General features: G+C 38.7%; 1 protein-coding gene across 5 annotated transcripts in view; it reads right to left on the bottom strand.

The window, feature by feature from the left end:
* Positions 1 to 19,558, bottom strand: part of NEXN (nexilin F-actin binding protein) — a 47,395-nt gene extending 27,837 nt beyond the window's left edge. Inside the window, exons 1-2 of one of the 5 annotated variants that reach the window (XM_064372533.1) lie at positions 19,356 to 19,558; positions 568 to 646 (exon numbers count right to left, since the gene is read on the bottom strand). In XM_064372533.1, coding sequence (XP_064228603.1) covers positions 568 to 646; positions 19,356 to 19,555 — 279 coding nt within the window. In that variant the 5' untranslated portion in view covers positions 19,556 to 19,558. The remainder of the gene's footprint in view (positions 1 to 567; positions 647 to 19,355) is intronic. The other 4 variants (XM_064372532.1, XM_064372534.1, XM_064372536.1 and 1 more) reach the window with 4 other exon arrangements.

The raw sequence follows: 19,558 nt of genomic DNA, 5'->3' as shown, positions 1-19,558 counted from the left end.
AATTGCTTAATTAATCTGTGGCACACCCAGCCTATATTTTGTAAACTATTATGTCATTGGCCATTTAAGGGTTAACTTTATAATTTTGAGGTGTCAGCAACCAAGGTCTTCTTACTACAACTTTCGGTATCTACAGTCAAGAACCAGAAAAAAGCTAAAAATTAAAAAAAAAACAAAAAAAAAACTAAGGCACTAAAAAGGATCCTTACCTAAGAGTGCTTTCTCCTGTGAGTATAGGTCAAACTTTGTTTTAATACTAAAATAATAATTTATAAGAGTTATCAAGAACAAAACATTTAAAATTCTACTCAGAATGCTAGGTATCACATCCACTTCACTATCATTCACAAATTTAGTACTCATGCTTTGTAGCATTTCCTAGAATCCAAATGAAAATACTAGCTCAAGACCAGCTGCTGAATTGTATCTCTTGTTTTACATCTTGCCATTATGTTATTAATTATAAACTCCTAAATATAACCTTTCCACCAAATGATTGTCCTTTTGGCAGTTCTACAGTCAACTCTACATTTCCCTCTTTTATTTTTTTTTACTTTTGAGACTTACCTCAGCCTTTTGGGAAATATCATTCATGTTTGCTCTATGTGGTCTTGGGCAGATTATGAAGCTCTGTATATTTTTGCACCTGAAAAAAATTTTAGTATAATAATTTTTAATTTATTTTTAATATATTATGTATTTTTATAAATAGAAATAGCAGTTAATTGCCCCTCAAAAAATACTGATATAATCCAAGCAAGTAATACATTGTGATAACCTTTAGCTCTTTTTCCCAAGATTCATGGTATAGAAAATATAAGGTGTACGATGTTACAAGATCCCTGAAAGTTTTTGATCCAGAATAGATTGATGAACATATCAAGTTCACTTGAAAAGAATGTGTATTCAGCAATTATCGAGTTTATTAGTCTATAAATACAAAGGTAGTTGAGCATATTTTAGATCTGTATTTTTACTAATTTTTGGCTAGTTCTATCAATCTTCAACTATGTAGATCTATGTATATATATATATTTTTAAGACAGAGTCTCGCTCTGTAGCCCAGGCTGGAGTGCAATGGCACAGTCTCAGCTCACTGAAACTTCCACCTCCCAGGTTCAAGCAATTCTCCTGCCTCAGCCTCCTGAGTAGCTGGGATTACAGGCCTGTGCCACCAAGCTCAGCTCATTTTTGCATTTTTAGTGGAGACAGGGTTTCACCATGTTGGCCAAGCTGGTCTTGAACTTCTGACCTCAAGTGATCCACCCAACTCGGCATCCCAAAGCACTAGGATTACAGGCATGAGCCACTGCACCTGGCCAGAATTTTTTTTCTCCCTTTAATTCTGTTGTTTTTGTTTTATGTAATTTCAGGTTTAATTGCATACACATTAAGATTATATCTTCTTTTTGAATTGACCCTTTCAGTAGTATGCTTTTTTTGTTTTTGTTTTTGAGACAGAGTCTCACTGTCACCCCAGGCTGGAGGGCAGTGGTGCAATCTCAGCTCACTGCAACCTCTGCCTCCCAGGTTCAAGCAATTCTCCAGCCTCAGCCTCCAGAATAGCTGGGATTACAGGCGGCACACCAGCAAGCACAGCTAATTTTTTGTGTGTTTTCAGTAGAGACGAGGTTTCACCATGTTGGCCAGGCTGGTCTCGAACTCCTGACCTCAAGTGATCCGCCTGCCTTGGCCTCCCAAAATGCTGGGATTACAGGTGTGAGCCACTGTGCCTGGCCTGCTAGTATGAAATTTCTCTCTTCTTACCTCGTTGTCTTAAACTTATATTAAAATAGTCACACCAACTTTCTTGTTATTTATTTATTTAGAGACAGCATCTTGTTGTGTCTCCTCGGCTGAAGTGCGGTGGCACAATGACAGCTCACTGCACCCTTGAACTCCTGGGCTCAAGCAATCCTCCTTCCTCAGTCTTCTAAGTAGCTGGGACTACAAGCATGCACCACCATGCCCAGCTTTTTTTTTTTTCCCCCTATAGAGATGGGGTCTCACTGTGTTGCTTAGACTGATTTTGAAACCCTGGGCTCAAGCAATTCTCCCACCTCGGCCTCCAGAAGTGCTAGGATTACAGGTATGAGCCACTGCACCTGGCCCCCAACTTTCTTAGGTTTACAGTTTGCTTGGTATATAATTTTCTAGCTATTTACTTTCACTCTATGTTTTCATATGTAAAGTATATGTCTTGGACACAGCATATGATTGGCCCTTGCTTTTTACAAAAATCAATTTTGATAAAAATCTATTTTTTAATTGCAGCATTTAGTTCATTAACATTTAATGTAATTATTAGGCTTATAATTTAAATATTTATTTTAGGTTTGTTTTATCTTACTTTGATTTTTTCTTTTGGAATTTTCTAGCCAACTTTCGGTTTTTTTCTTAATAGAGTTTATTTTAGAGCAGTTTAGATTCACAGCAAAATTGAGTGGAAAATAGAGATTTCCTGTATATTCTCTTCCCCTGCACATGCTTAGTCACCCCCATTACCAACAGTGGATAACCCCATTATTACCATCCACTGAAGGTGTACATTTGTTATAACAATGAACCTATACTCACACATCATTATCACCCAGAGTCCACAGTTTACATTAGGGTTTACTCCTGGGTTGTACATTCTGTGGGTTTGGGGCAAATGTACAGTGACATGTGTCCGTCATTATAGTATTGTACAAAGCAGTTTTGCTGACCTAAAAATCCTCTTTCCTTACTTATGCTTTCCTCCCCCATAATTCCTGGTAACCATGATCTTTTTACTATCTCCATGGTTTTGCCTTTTCCAGGATGTCATACAGTTGGAACCACACAGTATGTAGACTATTCAGACAGTAATATGCATTTTTTCACATAGTAATATGCATTTCAGTTTCCTCTATGTTTTTCGTGGCTTGATAGCTCATTTCTTTTCAGCATTGAATAATATTCTATTGCCTGCATGTAACACAGTTTATCCATTCACCTACCAAATGACATCTTGGTTGTTTCCAAGTTTTGGTGTTTATTAATAAAGTTGACATAAATATCTATATGCAGGTTCTTTGTATTCTGGTTTTATATCCTGCAACCCTGCTAAAATAACTTCTTAGTTCTATTGGCTTTTTCGTTCCATCAGATATTCTACATACTCAGACAATCACATCATCTGTGAGCACAGTTCTACTTTTTCCTTTCCAGTCTGGATACCTTGTATTCCTTTTTCTGGCTTGACTGTACTAGCTAGAACCTCCAGTACAATGTTAGATAAAAGTGGTAAGAGCAAATATCTTTGTCTTGTTCCTGACCTGAGGAGAAATATGTTCAGTCTTTCACTGTTAAGTAAGATATTAACTGTAGGCTTTTCTTAGATGCCCTTTATCAGACTGAATAAGTTTGCTGGAGTAATTATCAGTAACAGATGTTGGATTTTATTTAATGCTTTTTCTGTGTCTATTGAGATAATCATATGGTTTTCATTTTTAATTTATTGATATGGTGAGTTACATTAACTGACTTTCAAGTGTTAAATCAATCTTACATTCCTAGGATAAATCTCAATTGGTTATAATGCATTATCCTCTTAATACATTGCTGGTTTTAATTTGATAAAATTTCGTTAAGTTGGCTGGGTGTGGTGGCTCATGCCTGTAATCCCAATACTTTGGGAGGCTGAGGTGGGAGAATCACTTGAGCCCAGAGTTTTAGACCAGACTGGGCAACATAGCAAGACTCATCTCTACTAAAAATTTAAAAATTTGCCTGGTATCATGGCACATGCCTGTAGTCCCAGCTATTTGGGACACTGAAGCAGGAAGATCACTTGAGCACAGGAGTTCAAGGTTGCAGTGAGCTATGATCATGGTACCGCACTTCAGCCTGGGCAACAAAGCATGAGACCCTGTCTTAAAAAAAAATAGAGATGGAGGTCTCACTCTGTTGCCCAGGCTGTTCTCGAACTCCTGGCCTCAAGTGATCCTCCCAACTCACCGTCTCAAAGTGCTGGGATTATAGGCATGAGCAACCATGCCTGAGCCTCTTGTGCAGTTTTTTAGAGTAATACTAAAGGATATGAGGAAAGCTTGGAATCATGGGATCATAAGGACTGATAATTTTAGCTCAATTAATTGGCCAAAGGGGATTCAGAAACTTTTTTGTTTTCTTCTTTTTGGTAAAATGAAAGAAAATTGGGTGGTTTACTGACAGAGAAGAATTAATCTGTCAAGAATAGTCCTAGAAAATAAATGAATGAGCTAGCCCTCTTCATTTAATTTTTTTTAAATCCTCAAATTATATCTTGACTTAATTATAGATTTAGAATAAAATAAAATTGATTTTAAAAATTTACTATGAATAAAACCACTTAAAATCGTTTTTTAAAATGTCATTTCAGTATTCTGAGCTCTCTTTTTTTTTTTTTTTGAGACGGAGTCTTGCTCTGTCACCCAGAATGGAGTGCAGTGGCGCAATCTCAGCTCAATGCAACCTCCGCCTCCCAGGTTCAAGTGATTCTCCTGCCTCAGCCTCCTGAGTAGCTGGGATTACAGACGTGCACCACCCCACCCAGCTAATTTTTGTATATATATATTATTTATTTATTTATTTATTTTTTAAGTAGAGATGGGGTTTCACCATGTTGGTCAGGTTGGTCTCGAACTCCTAATCCTGTGATCTGCCACCTCAGCCTCCCAAAGTGCTGGGATTACAGGCGTGAGCCACAGCACCAGGCTGCTCTCATTTTTAAACTCAGTGAAAATGTGAACAGCACTAGCCTTAACTTTTTGGTTAAAATATAAGGAAGTGGTCCTTTACTGAGAGTTTGCTCTGTTCTGCCTTTTGAGGATAAAAAGTTGTACCAAAGTAAGTTTAGTACCTTTCTGCATTATGGAATTGCATTTAAGTTATAGATTGCAAACCAATAGGACTCACATTCTTAAATATTTTTATGTTGAAGAAAAAAACTTCAAAATTAAGTGGACATTGTAAATACATATAAGATTCCTTTATTGTTAATTAAAAAGAAGTATGACACTGCCTTGGTAGAAACAACAGTGCATTTCAGTTGCTAACTCATTTGCCTATCTGAGCTAACACAAGGATAAAGGTATGAATTTTACTCTGTTTGGCCAATTCACAGGAAAACTCTGTTCCCTAGTCATTAATTTTATTGTCCTATCTAAACCCACTATTTCACTAAAACATCCTTTAGTCACAAAACCTGAATAAAATTAACGATGAAGATAATCCAAGTTAACATTTGTTGAGTCTTTACTGTGTGCCTGGTAATGTGCTAAGTAGTTAACAAGCATTGTCATTTATTTCCCACAACAACCCTTCAAGGTAAATACTATTACCAAACCTTCTCTAAAAATCATTTCCAGGCCAGATGTTGTGGCTCACACTTGTAATCCAGGCTGAAGCAGCAGAATCAATTGAGGCCAGGAGTTGGAGACCAGCCTGGACAACATAGCAAGACCCCATCTCTACAAGTAAAAAAATAATAATCTGGGTGTGGTGGCATGCCCCTATAGTCCCAGCTACTTGGGAGGCTGAGGCAAGAGGATCACTTGAGCCCATGAGTTCAGGGTTGCAGTGAGCTATGATCGAACTACTGCACTACACCCTGGGCAACAGAGCAAGACCCTGTCTCAAAACAGAAACCAAACAAACAAAAAACAACCTTAGAACAAATGACATATACAGGTTGAACCTGACCATAACTTTTCATAAACCCCCTAATAAAAATTCCAAACATATATATTTTAAATTTTGATGTTAATGCAAAAATAATTTGAAATCTCCCAAAATATTCTACTAGAACTTTGTGCTTAATAACCTTTGTAGAAAATATTCAATTAGGCCAGGCGCAGTGGCTTACATCTGTAATCCCAGCACTTTGGGAGTCTGAGGCAGGTGGATCAGGAGGTCAGGAGTTGGAGACCAGCCTGGCCAACATGGTGAAACCCCATCTCTACTAAAAATACAAAAATTAGCTGGGTGGGGTAGTGTGCATCTGTAACCCCAGTTACTCAGGAGGCTGAGACAGGACAATTGCTTGAACCAGGAGGCAGAGGTTGCAGTGAGCCGAGATTGTGCCACTGCACTCCAGCCTGGGTGACGAACAAGATTCTGTGAAAAAAAAAAAAGAAAGAAAGAAAGAAGAAAGGGAGGGAGGGAGGGAAGGAAGGAAATATATCTTCATGGTAATTATTTAATTAACTGTTGATTTTTTTCATGCATAATAAGAAGACACTGACGATGGAAGGAGTACTGGAGTTAGAGCCAGAAAACTTGGATTAGAGTCTCTGTTTAGGTTAATTATTAGATATGTGATTTGATGAGCTAGTTAACTTCTGTGAACTTCAGTTTTATATGTAAAATGGTCCTAATAATGCCTTTCTCATTACATTGGCAAATGAACAGTTCCCTTTTTCTGAGCTTCACTGCTACATCTGATAGTCTCAGTCATTCCTTTCTTCCTGAAATCCTCCTTGCTTGGTTTCATGACACTGTTCTTCCTCTGTGTTTTCATGTCTCTGACCATTCCTTCTCTAGCTCCTTTGAGAGCTTCTCTATCTCTTTCTACCTCTTAGATGTTGTTTGCCCCCAGGTTTTAGTCTTTGCCCTTTTCTTCTCACTCTCCACTTTTTCTTCTGTGATTTAATACACTTTAGTAGATTAAATTACTTTTGTAACCTCATCTCTCTTTACCCCTCCCTCCCACTCTATCACCCATACTGTAATACTGGCACAACTCAAGCCTTTGCAGAGCTGGCTCCCTCAGCTTAATGCTATTCTCATTCTCTTATCACTCAGCTAACTCCTACTTATCCTTTAATTCTTAGATTGTCACTTTCTCCAGGAAGCCTTCCTTGATTCCACAAGACTAGGTTAAGTGTTTCTCCTGTGTGCTTACACAGCATCCCATGCTTACCCTAATTGTAGCACTTACCACAATGTACAGTAATGACTCACTCTCCTGAAAACCTCCTCTACCAGAAGGTGAAGTCTTTAAGAGTAGTGACTGTGTTTTGTACACCATTATATCCATAGCACCTCCTGCCTCGGCCTCCTGAGTGGTACTACAGGCTTGTATCACCATACCCAACTAAGTTTTGAGTTTTTTTGTAGAGACAGGGTTTCACTATGTTGCCCAGGCTGGTCTTCAATTTCTGGGCCAAAGTAATCCTCCCACTTTGGCCTCCCAAAGTGCTGGGATTACAAGCATGAGCCACTATGCCCAGCCCTGAATAGGTAAATCTTGCCAGCTTCAAGGCGAATCACTTTATGAACAGATAAGGATTATCTGGATATAATGTATGACTATCATTAGGCTTATCATTATTCAGGGATATGAAAAAAATACAACATGCCACTTATTACAGAAGTATTTATTAAGCATCTACTACACCAGGCACTCTACTAGGAACTGAGAAATATAAACACTGAACACAGACACGGTCTCCGTTGTCATGCTATTAATGTCTCTTTGCAAAAACTTTCAACAAAAGCCTTGATTAGACTTTTTATTCTCTCAATAAACTGTCAATACTGTATTTTAAAGAAGGCTTCTGTTGAACATTACAGATGATTATTAGTCTTTTGGAAACATATTCTCAAATGCCAAATATCATATATTAAATATATATAGCTTTTGGTATGTCAATCATACCTTAATAAGGTGGTTTTAAAAAAAATTCCAAATATCACCAAGAACAGTGGCTCGTGCCTGTAATCCCAGCACTTTGGGAGGCTGATGCAGGCAAATCACTTGAGGTCAGGAGTTTAAGACCAGCCTGGCCAACATGGCGAAACCCCGTCTCTACTAAAAATACAAAAATTAGCTGAGTATGGTGGTAGATGCCTGTTATCTCAGCCACTAGGGAGGCTGAGGCAGGAGAATCGCTTGAACCTGGCAGGCGGAGGTTGCATTGAGCCAGGATTGCACCACTGTACTCCAGCGTGGGTGACAGAGCGAGACTGTCTCAAAAAATAAATTAAAAATTAAAATTTCAAATATCAATTTAATCTTTGACTTACGATCTCCTCCCACTTCTTTTCTTTCTTGACAGGATCTCACTCTGTTGCCCAGGCTGGAGAGCAGTGGGGCAATCATGGCTCACAGCAGCTTCGACCTCCTAGGCTCAAGCAATCATCCCACCTCAGCTGCCTGAGTAGCTGGGACTACAGACACACACCATCACACACAGCTAATTTCTCTGTTTTTTGTAGAGATGAGTTTTCGTCATATTGCCCATGGCTGGTCAGTCTTCCCAATTTCATGCTTACATACTTTCTCAGTCAACATTTCAGTTAGCAGTCTATAAACTTAATTTTGCTGCTTTATTTAGCAAAAGGCCGCAGCTGCTCCTTCAATGTCATATAATTATGCTTGCCAGAAATTATTTCTATTTAGTATTCATATGTATCGCTATACTTTTTTTTTTTTTTTAGATGGAGTTTCACTCTTGTTACCCAGGCTGGAGTGCAATGGTGCGATCTCGGCTCACCGCAACCTCCGCCTCCTGGGTTCAAGCAATTCTCCTGCCTCAGCCTCCCTAGTAGCTGGGACTACAGATGCGGGCCACCATGCCCAGCTAATTTTTGTATTTTTAGTAAAGACAGGGTTTCACCATGTTGACCAGGATGCTCTCGATCTCTTGACCTCGTGATCCACCCGCCTCGGCCTCCCAAAGTGCTGGGATTATAGGCGTGAGCCACCGCGCCCGGCCTGTATCACTATACTTTTTGTTAATATAGTTATAAAATGAGAAGCTATAAAATTCAACGTATTCATTTTACTGGTTTTCTTTTTTTTTACAATCCTGATAAACATTTTCAAATTATTCAATCTGTTCAATAGGAACTGGAATCCAAGTGTGATGACATAGTTAGCTTCAATTGCTATAGGGCAGCTACTTTAATGTAGTTTCTTCAAAACTCTTAACTGATACATATTATATTAGAATAGAATAATAATTTAAGTACACATTATGGGTAAAAATAGGTTTTAAAAGTTAGAGAATAACTTCTAGCCATGATTGTTTAGATTTCTCTTTTTTTTTTTTTTTTCCATTTTTTTATGACAGGATAACAGCCCACCATTCTTTCTGCCCTCATCCAGGTCCATTTAGGTTCTCTATTCAACTATTGCAATCTCTACATCTCTGTGCACCTTAACTCTAGTGTATCACTCCAACTCTGAGGATATTAACTGTGTAGTGCATCATGGATCAGAACTAAAATTCTCACCTGGGCTTGATAGGCCTTCTGCAGACCCTCAGACTCTCCAGTTTCCTTTGTCTTCTCCCCATTTTTCAACCTACCACCTAGACAAATCTATTTAGTAGCCTTTTTCTATCTCCAAGACCTTTCTTAAGTCATTTATTTACCAAGGAGGTATTTTCCCAAACTAATTATAATGGAAATGGTGATTTTTCTCCACTTCACCCTAAACACGATTGTTTTTTCTCCTTCAGTCTCTGAGACCTCTAAATGTGCTTAGGTTTCTAGGTATATCTGGCATAAACTTTAAAATTTTAATATTGGTAAACATCTCAGACATATCAGTCTAATCTATCTTTTTTGTTTACTTTTTTATTATGGAAAAATTCAGACATACAAACCAAAAGAGACTAATATAATGCACCTCCATACACCCATACCAAGCTTCAACAATTATCAGCTTTTTCCACTGTATTAGACAATAAAAAGTCTGTTTCATTTATATTGTGCAACACCTATTTCAGCATAACACATCTTACAGATGTCTTAAGAAAATTGGTAAACTCTCATTTGATGAAGTCATTAATAAAGTAATGAAAAGTTACATGTATAAATAAAATTTAAGGATTTTTTTAAAAAATGCAATACATTAAAGGAAACTTCAGGAATCTCTAAACTGAATAAAGAAGAAGGGAGAAAACGAACAATTGAATCCCTATTGTATGCCATAAACTAAGTGGTTTTCATATAGTTTATAAATTTAGAGTGATGAGTATGATAGAACTAAGAATAAACAGAAAAAGATCAATTAGTGAAAATTGATATTGTTCAAGGAACATTTATTGAACATTTTTCTGTAATGTGCTAGGTACAGTATAGGCTACTACATAAATAATAATGAATAGGATAAAATATCTGTATCATGGAGTTTATGATTTAGATGAGATAAAATATAATTATCAAAAAATATAATAAGGCTTACATTTTTAGATTAGAAAAGACTTTATTTAGGTAACATCTGAAAGTGTGTAAACACACATAAAAATTAGCTTTAGCTGGGTGCACTCCTGCAGAGGACTGAGGTGGAAAGATCATTTGATCCCAGGAGTTTGAATCTAGTTTGAGCAACACAGTGAGACACCATCTCTAAATAAAATAAAAATAAGCTCTGTGATGTTAAAGAAAATGCCACTAGTAAAAAAAAGGCTATGTATTACAAAAGTGGGTCTCAAACTTTTGGTGCTCAGGACCTAAAATCTGGGCCCATTATTGAGGATCTTAAGGACCATTAAGGTGGCCAAGAACACACCACAACACAACAGTTCAGCTCCATTGCACCTTCTAAGTATCTAAGATCCCAGGCAAGTCCACTGAATTCTTATGAAGAATAAGATTAAAGAGAAAACAGTGACCAAAAGATAAGGTTGAACATTTGGTTCTAAGAGTTTGGTTATAATAAAGGTTTTGTTTATATGGATTAATACTATAGATCTTTAATATATTCGAAATTAAAACAAAATATTCAACTATATACTTATGTCATTTAAAGTAACAATAACAAACCATTATTTATAAACATAAAAATAATTAGTAAGAAGAGGAAAATCGTTTTACATTTTTGCTAATCTCTGGTATCTGGCTTAATAAAGGAAAAATACATTCTCATATCTGCTTCTGCATTCAAACTATGGTGGCAGTGTTTTGACTGAAGTCTCTAAATAAAACTTTACCTTATACTAATATGTAGTTGGAAAAGGAAGAACTTTATGGACCCCTAAATGGCATTGAGGACTCCCAGGGGTTCTAAGACATTTTGAGATTTGCTGAATTACAGGAAAAACATCCTAGTGAGTCAGGTCAAGTTCTCATTCTAGAAATGTATTTTAGAATGCCACTGTATTTTAGAATGCTAAATGGAGATGGGCCTAATGACTTAATTCCTATACTCAGTGACCCGAAAGCCAAAAGATTTTATATCTGGAATCTTAACAGCCTTTCTTCATCTAATGGTAGGTAGTGATTTTTCTTGTTTTAGCAGGCAGATGCAATGTCCTTGGTCACCTTAAAGGGGCAGCAGCAACGTAACAATTCAGTCCATTACACCTCCTACGTATCTAAGATCCCAGGCAAGTCAATTGAATCGTTATCAAGAATAAGATTAGAGAGAAAACAGTGATCAAAAGATAAGGTTGAATAGGTGATTCTAAGAGTTTGGTCATAATAGATAAGGCTGGGATGATAAAGGGTTTAGTATTGACATTCTAATTCATGTTAAATGAAGACAACTATGTATCCATCACAGGTTTCAGAGGGAATATTGCAATATTACTATAACCTATACATGATTTAACCAAAAAGCTGCAGTTTTTTTCAAATTTGACAGATTAGGTCTGTATTTACAATACATTATTTTTGTGAGGAGAATCTGCTGTATGCCAAAAAGTATGCCTGGCAATAGGATACAAAACAAATAAGAGCTAGCCCTTGTGAATCAAACAGCTTGGTGAAAGAAATAGATGTCCTAATTACTATATGATGTAGTAAATGCTCTAATAGCAGTATTATAACCAGGCCATAGAAACGTGGAAAATACTATGGTGTGGTTAAGGAAGACGTTGGGTTAAAGAACGTTTCATGGAGATAATGACATTTAAGTTATAGACTTTGACAGATAAGTAGAATTTCACAAAGTGGGAAAGATAGTAAAGGCATCCAGGAAAAAGAACCAAAATGAACAAAAATAACAACGCCTCATGACCCACTGCAAATTTGGGGAGCTATAAAACCATCCAGTCAACCTATGGCAAAACTATAAAGACAGGCTGGGCACAGACTAGAAAGAATACTGTGTACCACATTAATACAAAATTTAGATACTATGTAACAATCCTATAAGCAGTAGGGAGCCAGCAAAGGAGCATGCCTTAATCAAAGATGTATTCTAGAAAGGAAAGAAAAAGAAATTCTTACAGCAATGTAGAGAATGGAGTTTAATGGGGAAAGACCAGTGGAAGGACAAGTACAATGATCTTGGTAAGAGAAGATCCTTATCATGTTTAAGTCAGAAAATGAACCTGAATTAGGACATTGGCATTAGGAATGAAAAGCTGGAAGAGACATTTTAGAAGTGGAATTGACAGGACATGGTGACTCATTATTTATTTAACAAATATTTATTACACTTCTACTTTGTGCCAGGCACTATCCTAAACTTGGGGAGATGAATGAAAGTGAACAAAAAGTCAAAGTCCCTGTCTTGATGGAACTTACACTGTAGTGGGGGCACTATTGCAAGAGCTTTGGTCAATTTGATTTGGAAGGGTAGAGAAGAGGAGAAGAATATTGTCAAGAATGAACCCAAGTGAGAGTCAGAGGATAAGAAATAAACAGACAAATAAACAAAAAAGAATGAACCCAAGGTTTCTAGTTTGAGCAAATGGGTGAACAGGGTTACCATTACCTGGAGATTAAATTAAAAGGAATATTTAAGTCAGAAAATGAGCTCAGTTTCTGAGCCACTGTGCCTGGTTATCAACTTATTTATTTATTGAGACAAAGTCTCACTCTGTCACCCAGGATGGAGAGCAGTGGCATGATTTCTGCTCACTGCAACCCTGCCTCCTGGGTTCAACCAATTCTCCTGCCTCAGCCTCCCAAGTAGCTGGGACAACAGGCTTGTGCCACCACACCTGGCTATTTTTTGTATGTTTTTAGTAGAGATGGGATTTCCCCATGTTGACCAGGCTGGTCTTGAACTCCTGGCCTCAAGAGATCCGCCTGCCTTGGAGCCCCAAAGTGCTGGGATTACAGGAGTAAACCACAGTACCCAGTACCCAGCCAACTTTTAAGAAGATTTTAAATGTCATACTTAACTATATACTACAAGAAAATGTTAAAACCTAATTCTTACGGTCTTTGGAATAAGCAACAAAATTGTTTTGAGCTTCATAAAATATGGACCTAAATTTTCATCATTTTTCATACAAGAAACATAAACTTAAGTTTAACGTAACTTTATTACATTTAATTAATGAAGGTTGCAACTGTATACTTTAAAAATTATAGGCCGGGCGCGGTGGCTCAAGCCTGTAATCCCAGCACTTTGGGAGGCCGAGGCGGGTGGATCACGAGGTCAAGAGATCAAGACCATCCTGGTCAACATGGTGAAACCCCGTCTCTACTAAAAATACAAAAAATTAGCTGGGCATGGTGGCGCGTGCCTGTAATCCCAGCTACTCAGGAGGCTGAGGCAGGAGAATTGCCTGAACCCAGGAGGCGGAGGTTGTGGTGAGCCGAGATCACGCCATTGCACTCCAGCCTGGGTAACAAGAGCAAAACTCAGTCTCAAAAAAATTAAAAAAATTAAAAAAAAAATTAAAAATAAAAAAAAAAAAAATTATACTATAGGCTGGATGCAGTGGCTCACGCCTGTAATCACAGCACTTTAGAAGGCTGAGGTCTGGGCAACATGGCGAAACCCCGTCTCTACAAAAAACAGAAAAATATCCCATTATGGTACACACATGTGTAGTCCCAGCTACTCAGGAGGCCCAGGTGGGAGGATTGCTTGAACCCGGGACACAGAGACTGCAGTGAACCCTGATCACACCACTGTACTTCAACCTGGGTGAAAGATCAAGACCCTGTCTCCAAAAAATAATAATAATAAAATAAAAATGATATTATAAAACCTGTCATAAACCTCATCATAATTCAAAAATATGAAATTAGATCCTATTTCACCTATATGAAGTAGTTACCTATTTCCTGTTTACCAGTACACACTTCCTCACTGAAAACCAAGAATCTTATGCTGGGCACAGTGGCTCATGCCTGTAATCCCAGCACTTTGGGAGGCTAAGGTGGTTGGATCACTTGCAGTCAGGAGTTGGAGACCAGCCTGGCCAACATGGCAAAACCCTGTCTCTACTAAAATATAAAAATTAGGTGGGCGTGGTGGCACACACCTGTAATCCCAGCTACTCGGGAGGCTGTGGCAGGAGAATCGCTTGAACCTGGGAGGCAGAGGTTGCAGTGAGCTGAGATTGCGCCATTGCACTCCAGCCTGGGCAACAAGAGCGAAATAAGTACATATAACAACCTTGCCCTCATATGACAGTATGTGATACTTTTTGAACATGCACCAAACTATAAGCCCCTGAAAGGTAAGAATTGGTCTATTCCTTTCTATAGTTTTAGTGTTTTGCACAACACCTGGGACACAGTACAAGGTCTATTCATATTTGAGCTGGTGAATGAATGACAAACAGATAATAGGAAAACTGTCTGATCCAAAATCATTTCAAATAAGACACATGATTCCTAGCTACAAAACGAAGACTGATGATCTAGATGCACTGACTAAAATAATAAATCGGGTGGGTTTATGCTAAACTAAATACCATGAACAACCAGAAACCAGAGGCTTCAGGAGTTCTCTTTCCAGCAAATTGATGCAGTAATCACTGGAGTCTGGGCCTCCTCACCATCTCTGCAAGTGGAAGATGGTCTTTTATTGAAGGACACAGCTGGGAATGGGAAGACCATGTTTGGGCCTCTGGCTCCAAACACGTCAGTAGTATGGGGAGGCAGAAGAGAAACAGTAAACTCCTCTTTATAGCCAGCTGTAGGAGTCACAGAAACTCTCCTAAACACTTCTTAAATGGACAAGGAGTAGAATTTTTAAGGCCAGGCATGGTGGCTCACACCTGTAATCCCAGCACTTTGGGAGGCTGAGGCAAGAGGAATGCTTGAAACCATGAGTTTGAGACAAAGATGGGCAACACAATGAGGCTCTGTCGCTACAAAAAATTTAAAAAATTAGCCAGGCATGGTGGTACATGTTTGTATTCCTAGCTACTCAGGGGGCTGAAGTAAGAGGATGGATCGCTTGAGCCCAGGAGGTAGAAGCTGCAGTGAGCCATGATCATGCCATTGCACTCCAGCCTGGGTGACAGAGCAAGACACTGCCTCAAAAAAAATTTATTTACGAAATCCTAGGAAATATTTCTTTAGCAGAACTATCTCCCCTATGCTTTCTAAAATCCCACCAGTGAAAGTATTTTATTTGTTTTGGTTAGCAACATATGATATGGTCCCTTCCAGCTCTAATCAACAATAACACTTAGTGTCAATGAATGCTAACCTCTTCTCCCACTCCCATGATCACATTATTTAAGAGGTTTGCTAACCAATATCTACAATGTTTAAAGTCCCAGTTCCTGTTCCTAAGTATAGCAGACTGTCCATCGTATCATGCATCAGATATACTTGCCCTAATATTTAGATCGGGGACTGCATACTCAAGTGTTCAGGGTCAGGTAATATAAATGTAATGTAAGGTAATGTTATATAATATAATTGACAGGCAATGTAAATGAGTGTATGTATGAGTTGTTTAAAACAATAGGGAATCTCAGAGACTATGTCAAATGCAGAGCATGTGACCTGCCTGTCTGTGGGGCAGCCACTATTTAGTTCCAGTATATTGTTCCTATGCAAAAATGTGAACCTTTGGGTACAATGTACACTATTTGGGTGACAAGTATACTACAAGCCCAGACAGACTTCACCGTTTTACAGTTCATCCATGTAACCAAAAACCACTTGGGTACCCTAAAGCTATTGAAATAAAAATAAATAATTTATTTTAAAAAGTGAAGCCAGGTTTTGCCCAGATTTTCCAGTTTTTCAAGAGAGGATGCAAATCCATATTTTAATGTAAAATGTACCAATTTTTAAATATATTTGTGGCTAGAAGTGTCTTTTTTTTTTTTTTACACAGAGCCTCACTCTGTCACTTAGGTTGGATTGCAGTGGTACGAGCACAGTGTACTACAGCCTCAGCCTCCTGAGCTCATGCGATCCTGCCACCTCAGCCTCCCAGGTGGCTGGGACTACAGGCATGCACCACCACGTCTGGCTAATTTTTAAATTTTTTGTAGAGATGGGGGTTCTCACTATGTTGCCAGGGCTGGTCTTGAACTCCTGCTCAAGGGATCCTCTTGCCTCAGCTGTCAAAGTGCTGGGATTAAGGCATGAGCCACCAGGCCCAGCCCCAAAAGTCTCCTTCTGTTTTTTATTTTTTGATTCTTTTTTTTTTTTTTCATTTATTTTCACACTTGGTAATCAGGAAGTAAAAGGTGTCTTTTTGATTGTCAATTTGTGACCTTAGTCTAAATGAATAGACAACACTGAGAAAATGGAAAGAGTCAAAGGGGAGGCCTATTTTGGCCAGAAAGCGTGAAGCAGAGTCAAAGGGGAATAAAAGACAGGGAATAAGCACAGGATGGAAGGTGAGAAGTGAATTTCACCAACCTCGAAACCTCACATAGGAGACCCAATCTGCTTGTCTTCTAATCTGAGAGTAAAAAGGAAGAGACGTCAAGAAGGAAATAAAGGAGGAAGAAAACAAATCACCTGTTGAACACTTACTGGATGGCAGACACTGCCTGGGATGCTTTCACGTGTTGTTTTATTGAGATATGTCAATGCAAAAAGAAAGAGTTCTATGCATGGGAAAAAGAATAAAAGAAAATTCATCGAAATCCTAACCGTAAGGGTGTCGGATTATAAGAGCCCCTTTCTCCATTCTCCATAATTTTTAACCATAAATATAATATGGTGTATTAACATTATAATACAAATTACAGTGAAATTTAAGGTGGATTTCTGGGTGCAAATTCATCCACCCTAGAGTATAGAAAGTAAACTACTATAAGCCAAACTAGACACTGAATATTTAAACAGAAAAAGAAAATGTAGCCATTTCAAGTGTATGTAATACATAACTATGCAATTATCAACCCAGAAAGAGAACATGAAAGAAATTACACAGGTGATATGGACCACAGTTAATTAAACAAGAACAGAAATATGTGAAATTGTTAAGAATGTTATAAATCAAAAAGAAAAAAGTTGAAATAAAAAAAAGGATGTTATAAATCATTTTCTCTCCAATTTATAAACTACCAATATGTTCTGTGTGTGTGGCCTAAATAACTATAAAATATACTACAAGTCCTCTCTTCTATAAAAACGTTTAGACTTTTATCTATCTGTTACATACTTTTACACATTCACTGCATCATTTTCTTTCGTATAGATGTGTACAACTCTCACATTTAAATAATCTCCTTTTTTCTGTCTTTTTTTGTCTTTTAAGGTATTTCAAAGATAACAGGTTTTTTTTAAATAAATGAAGTATGTCATTATAGGCCGCTCAGATTCTAAGCAATCTAAATCCCCGATTAATCTCTTCCAAATATGCATATTTAGTTTTCATTCTGCTCAAAAATGAAACCCTAACCTAAATACTTCAAGTGAAGTTTCAGGGGAAAAATACTGTTCAAAAACCTAGATAATGCATTCCTTTGTTGATGCTAAATATAGTCATCTCAAGATGACATACATTTTGACAATGATCGGTCTTACATGTCAAATTTTCAAAAATAGCACAAATTCCATTTTAAGGTGAGCAGGAAAAATTGCTATTCATTACATTTCAATTCAAAATGGATTTTAAAGTGTGAATCTTCTATTAAAACTGGATTACACTGTAACTATAATGAGGAAAACTGGATTTAAAAGAATTTTGTTGTGGTTTTAGCTTAGAACTCTTTAAGGGAATTGTTGCAAATAAACTACATAATTGCATGCATTTTTCTTTAAATTGCTCCCCAGAAGCATTAGTCAAAATATAAAATATCTGCAAAAATACGGTGCTAATTGCTGTAAGGAAGAAGAAAATTAAACAGCTACATTGGTTAATCAAAGTTTACTTACACAAATTATACCTCCTCCAAAAAACCTTTTTCTCATTTGATTAATTATGCATTTTTTCTTAACATTACCCCAAACCCAAAAGAATTCGAGACAAAGTTTTCTTACTACAGCAATTTAATCTGTAAAAGGATAATATTAGCTGGGGAAATTGTGTGGTCCACTCAATAACGTGTGACTAAGATGGTATAAATACTTAGGTTTATTTAATCACATTACCTAAGACATAGTTATGTTGTGACTAGCAGGCCAATGGACCGCTGCTACATGATTTCATTAACAAAATTTCACGATAAATGATGTTCCCGTTTCTTTGGTCAGGGAACTAATTTCTTTATTATGGCTTCTTTTCTCTATCTGTCTCTTTAACAAGGACATTTTGTTAGGACATATCTTTATGCTATTTTTACCTTGTTATCTCTCTGCCAACTTTGTTCACGTTGTGGCCTTTAATAACTATAAAATGAATATCTCTAAGTCATTGCAGTAACCAACTATAACCTCTCAACTTCGTCATTTTCTGTATAAATGTCAATGCTAATACATTTGTAGAACGTTTTACAGTTTACAATAGTTGGAATGGTCTAGGGGAGTTTTCAAGAGGTGACTACATTCTTCACTCAAGTAAACTACGTAAACTTCGTAAACTTCCAGCTCTACTTGCTCAACCCCCAGCATCCCACCTCGGGCAGAATCACGAAAAAAACCGTCTGGAGACATAAGTGCGGGGATATGAGGGGGTCGGGGGAGAGTAGGCTGTTAAATCATATTTCTCCCCATCTTCCATAGGGACCGATCAGAAAGGATTCTTTTTTTTTTTTTAATTGACCACTGGTTATCAACAGAAAGGATTTCTTAACTGGCTCAGAGACAGAGATCGCGGCGGGGGCACATGGAGGGGGGACGGCACTGAACTTCCCCCGTTAGGACCCCAAGGGTTCAATCAAGGGACTAGCACCCACTCCGCTCACAGAGGGCACGGAGGGCTCCCTCCCTACAGTGGGGAACGCATCCGAAACTCAGCTGTCAGGGCGCAGGGAGCAGGGCAAGGGCTTCGCAACCAGAAGCGGGAGGCCGGCTGAAGCTTTCAGACACCGGGGCAGCCCCTGGTCGGCACCCCGCCGAGCCTGCAGGAGGCGGCTCCGAGGGCCGGTTCGCTCCGGACTGGGCTAGCGCGGAGCCACAGCTGGATGGCGCCCGGCGCGCTCCTGGACTGCAGCGGAGCACTGCCAGAAGCCGCGGACCCCGAGCGCCTCTCGGCAGCCGCCCCTGCCCCCGCCCCCGCCCCCGCCCCAGCCAGGGGACCCGACACCTCCGTCTCCACTTCCCCGAGCCCACGTTTCCCCAACTCTTCTCACCCTCCAGGAGCCAGTGACTGGCGAAGGTCCTCCTTTCGCGCGGAGAGACAGTGCGCGTCCTGCCTGGCTGCGGGTAGGGGTCTGCGAGCTCTGGCCGCTAACACTTCTGCTCCAACCGCTGGGAGTCCTCTGGCCGCCGCCGCCGCCGTCTCCAGCAGCAAGTTTCCATAAAAGTCCTGGTGCGCAGCCTGCTCCCGCATTCC

Source organism: Aotus nancymaae, unplaced genomic scaffold, assembly GCF_030222135.1.
Source record: "Aotus nancymaae isolate 86718 unplaced genomic scaffold, 86718_ANA_hifiasm-v0.15.2.pri h1tg000007l, whole genome shotgun sequence".
Classification (NCBI taxonomy): Eukaryota; Metazoa; Chordata; class Mammalia; order Primates; family Aotidae; genus Aotus; species Aotus nancymaae.
Note: the sequence above shows the minus strand (reverse complement) of the source record. Positions and strands in the feature narration are given on the sequence as shown.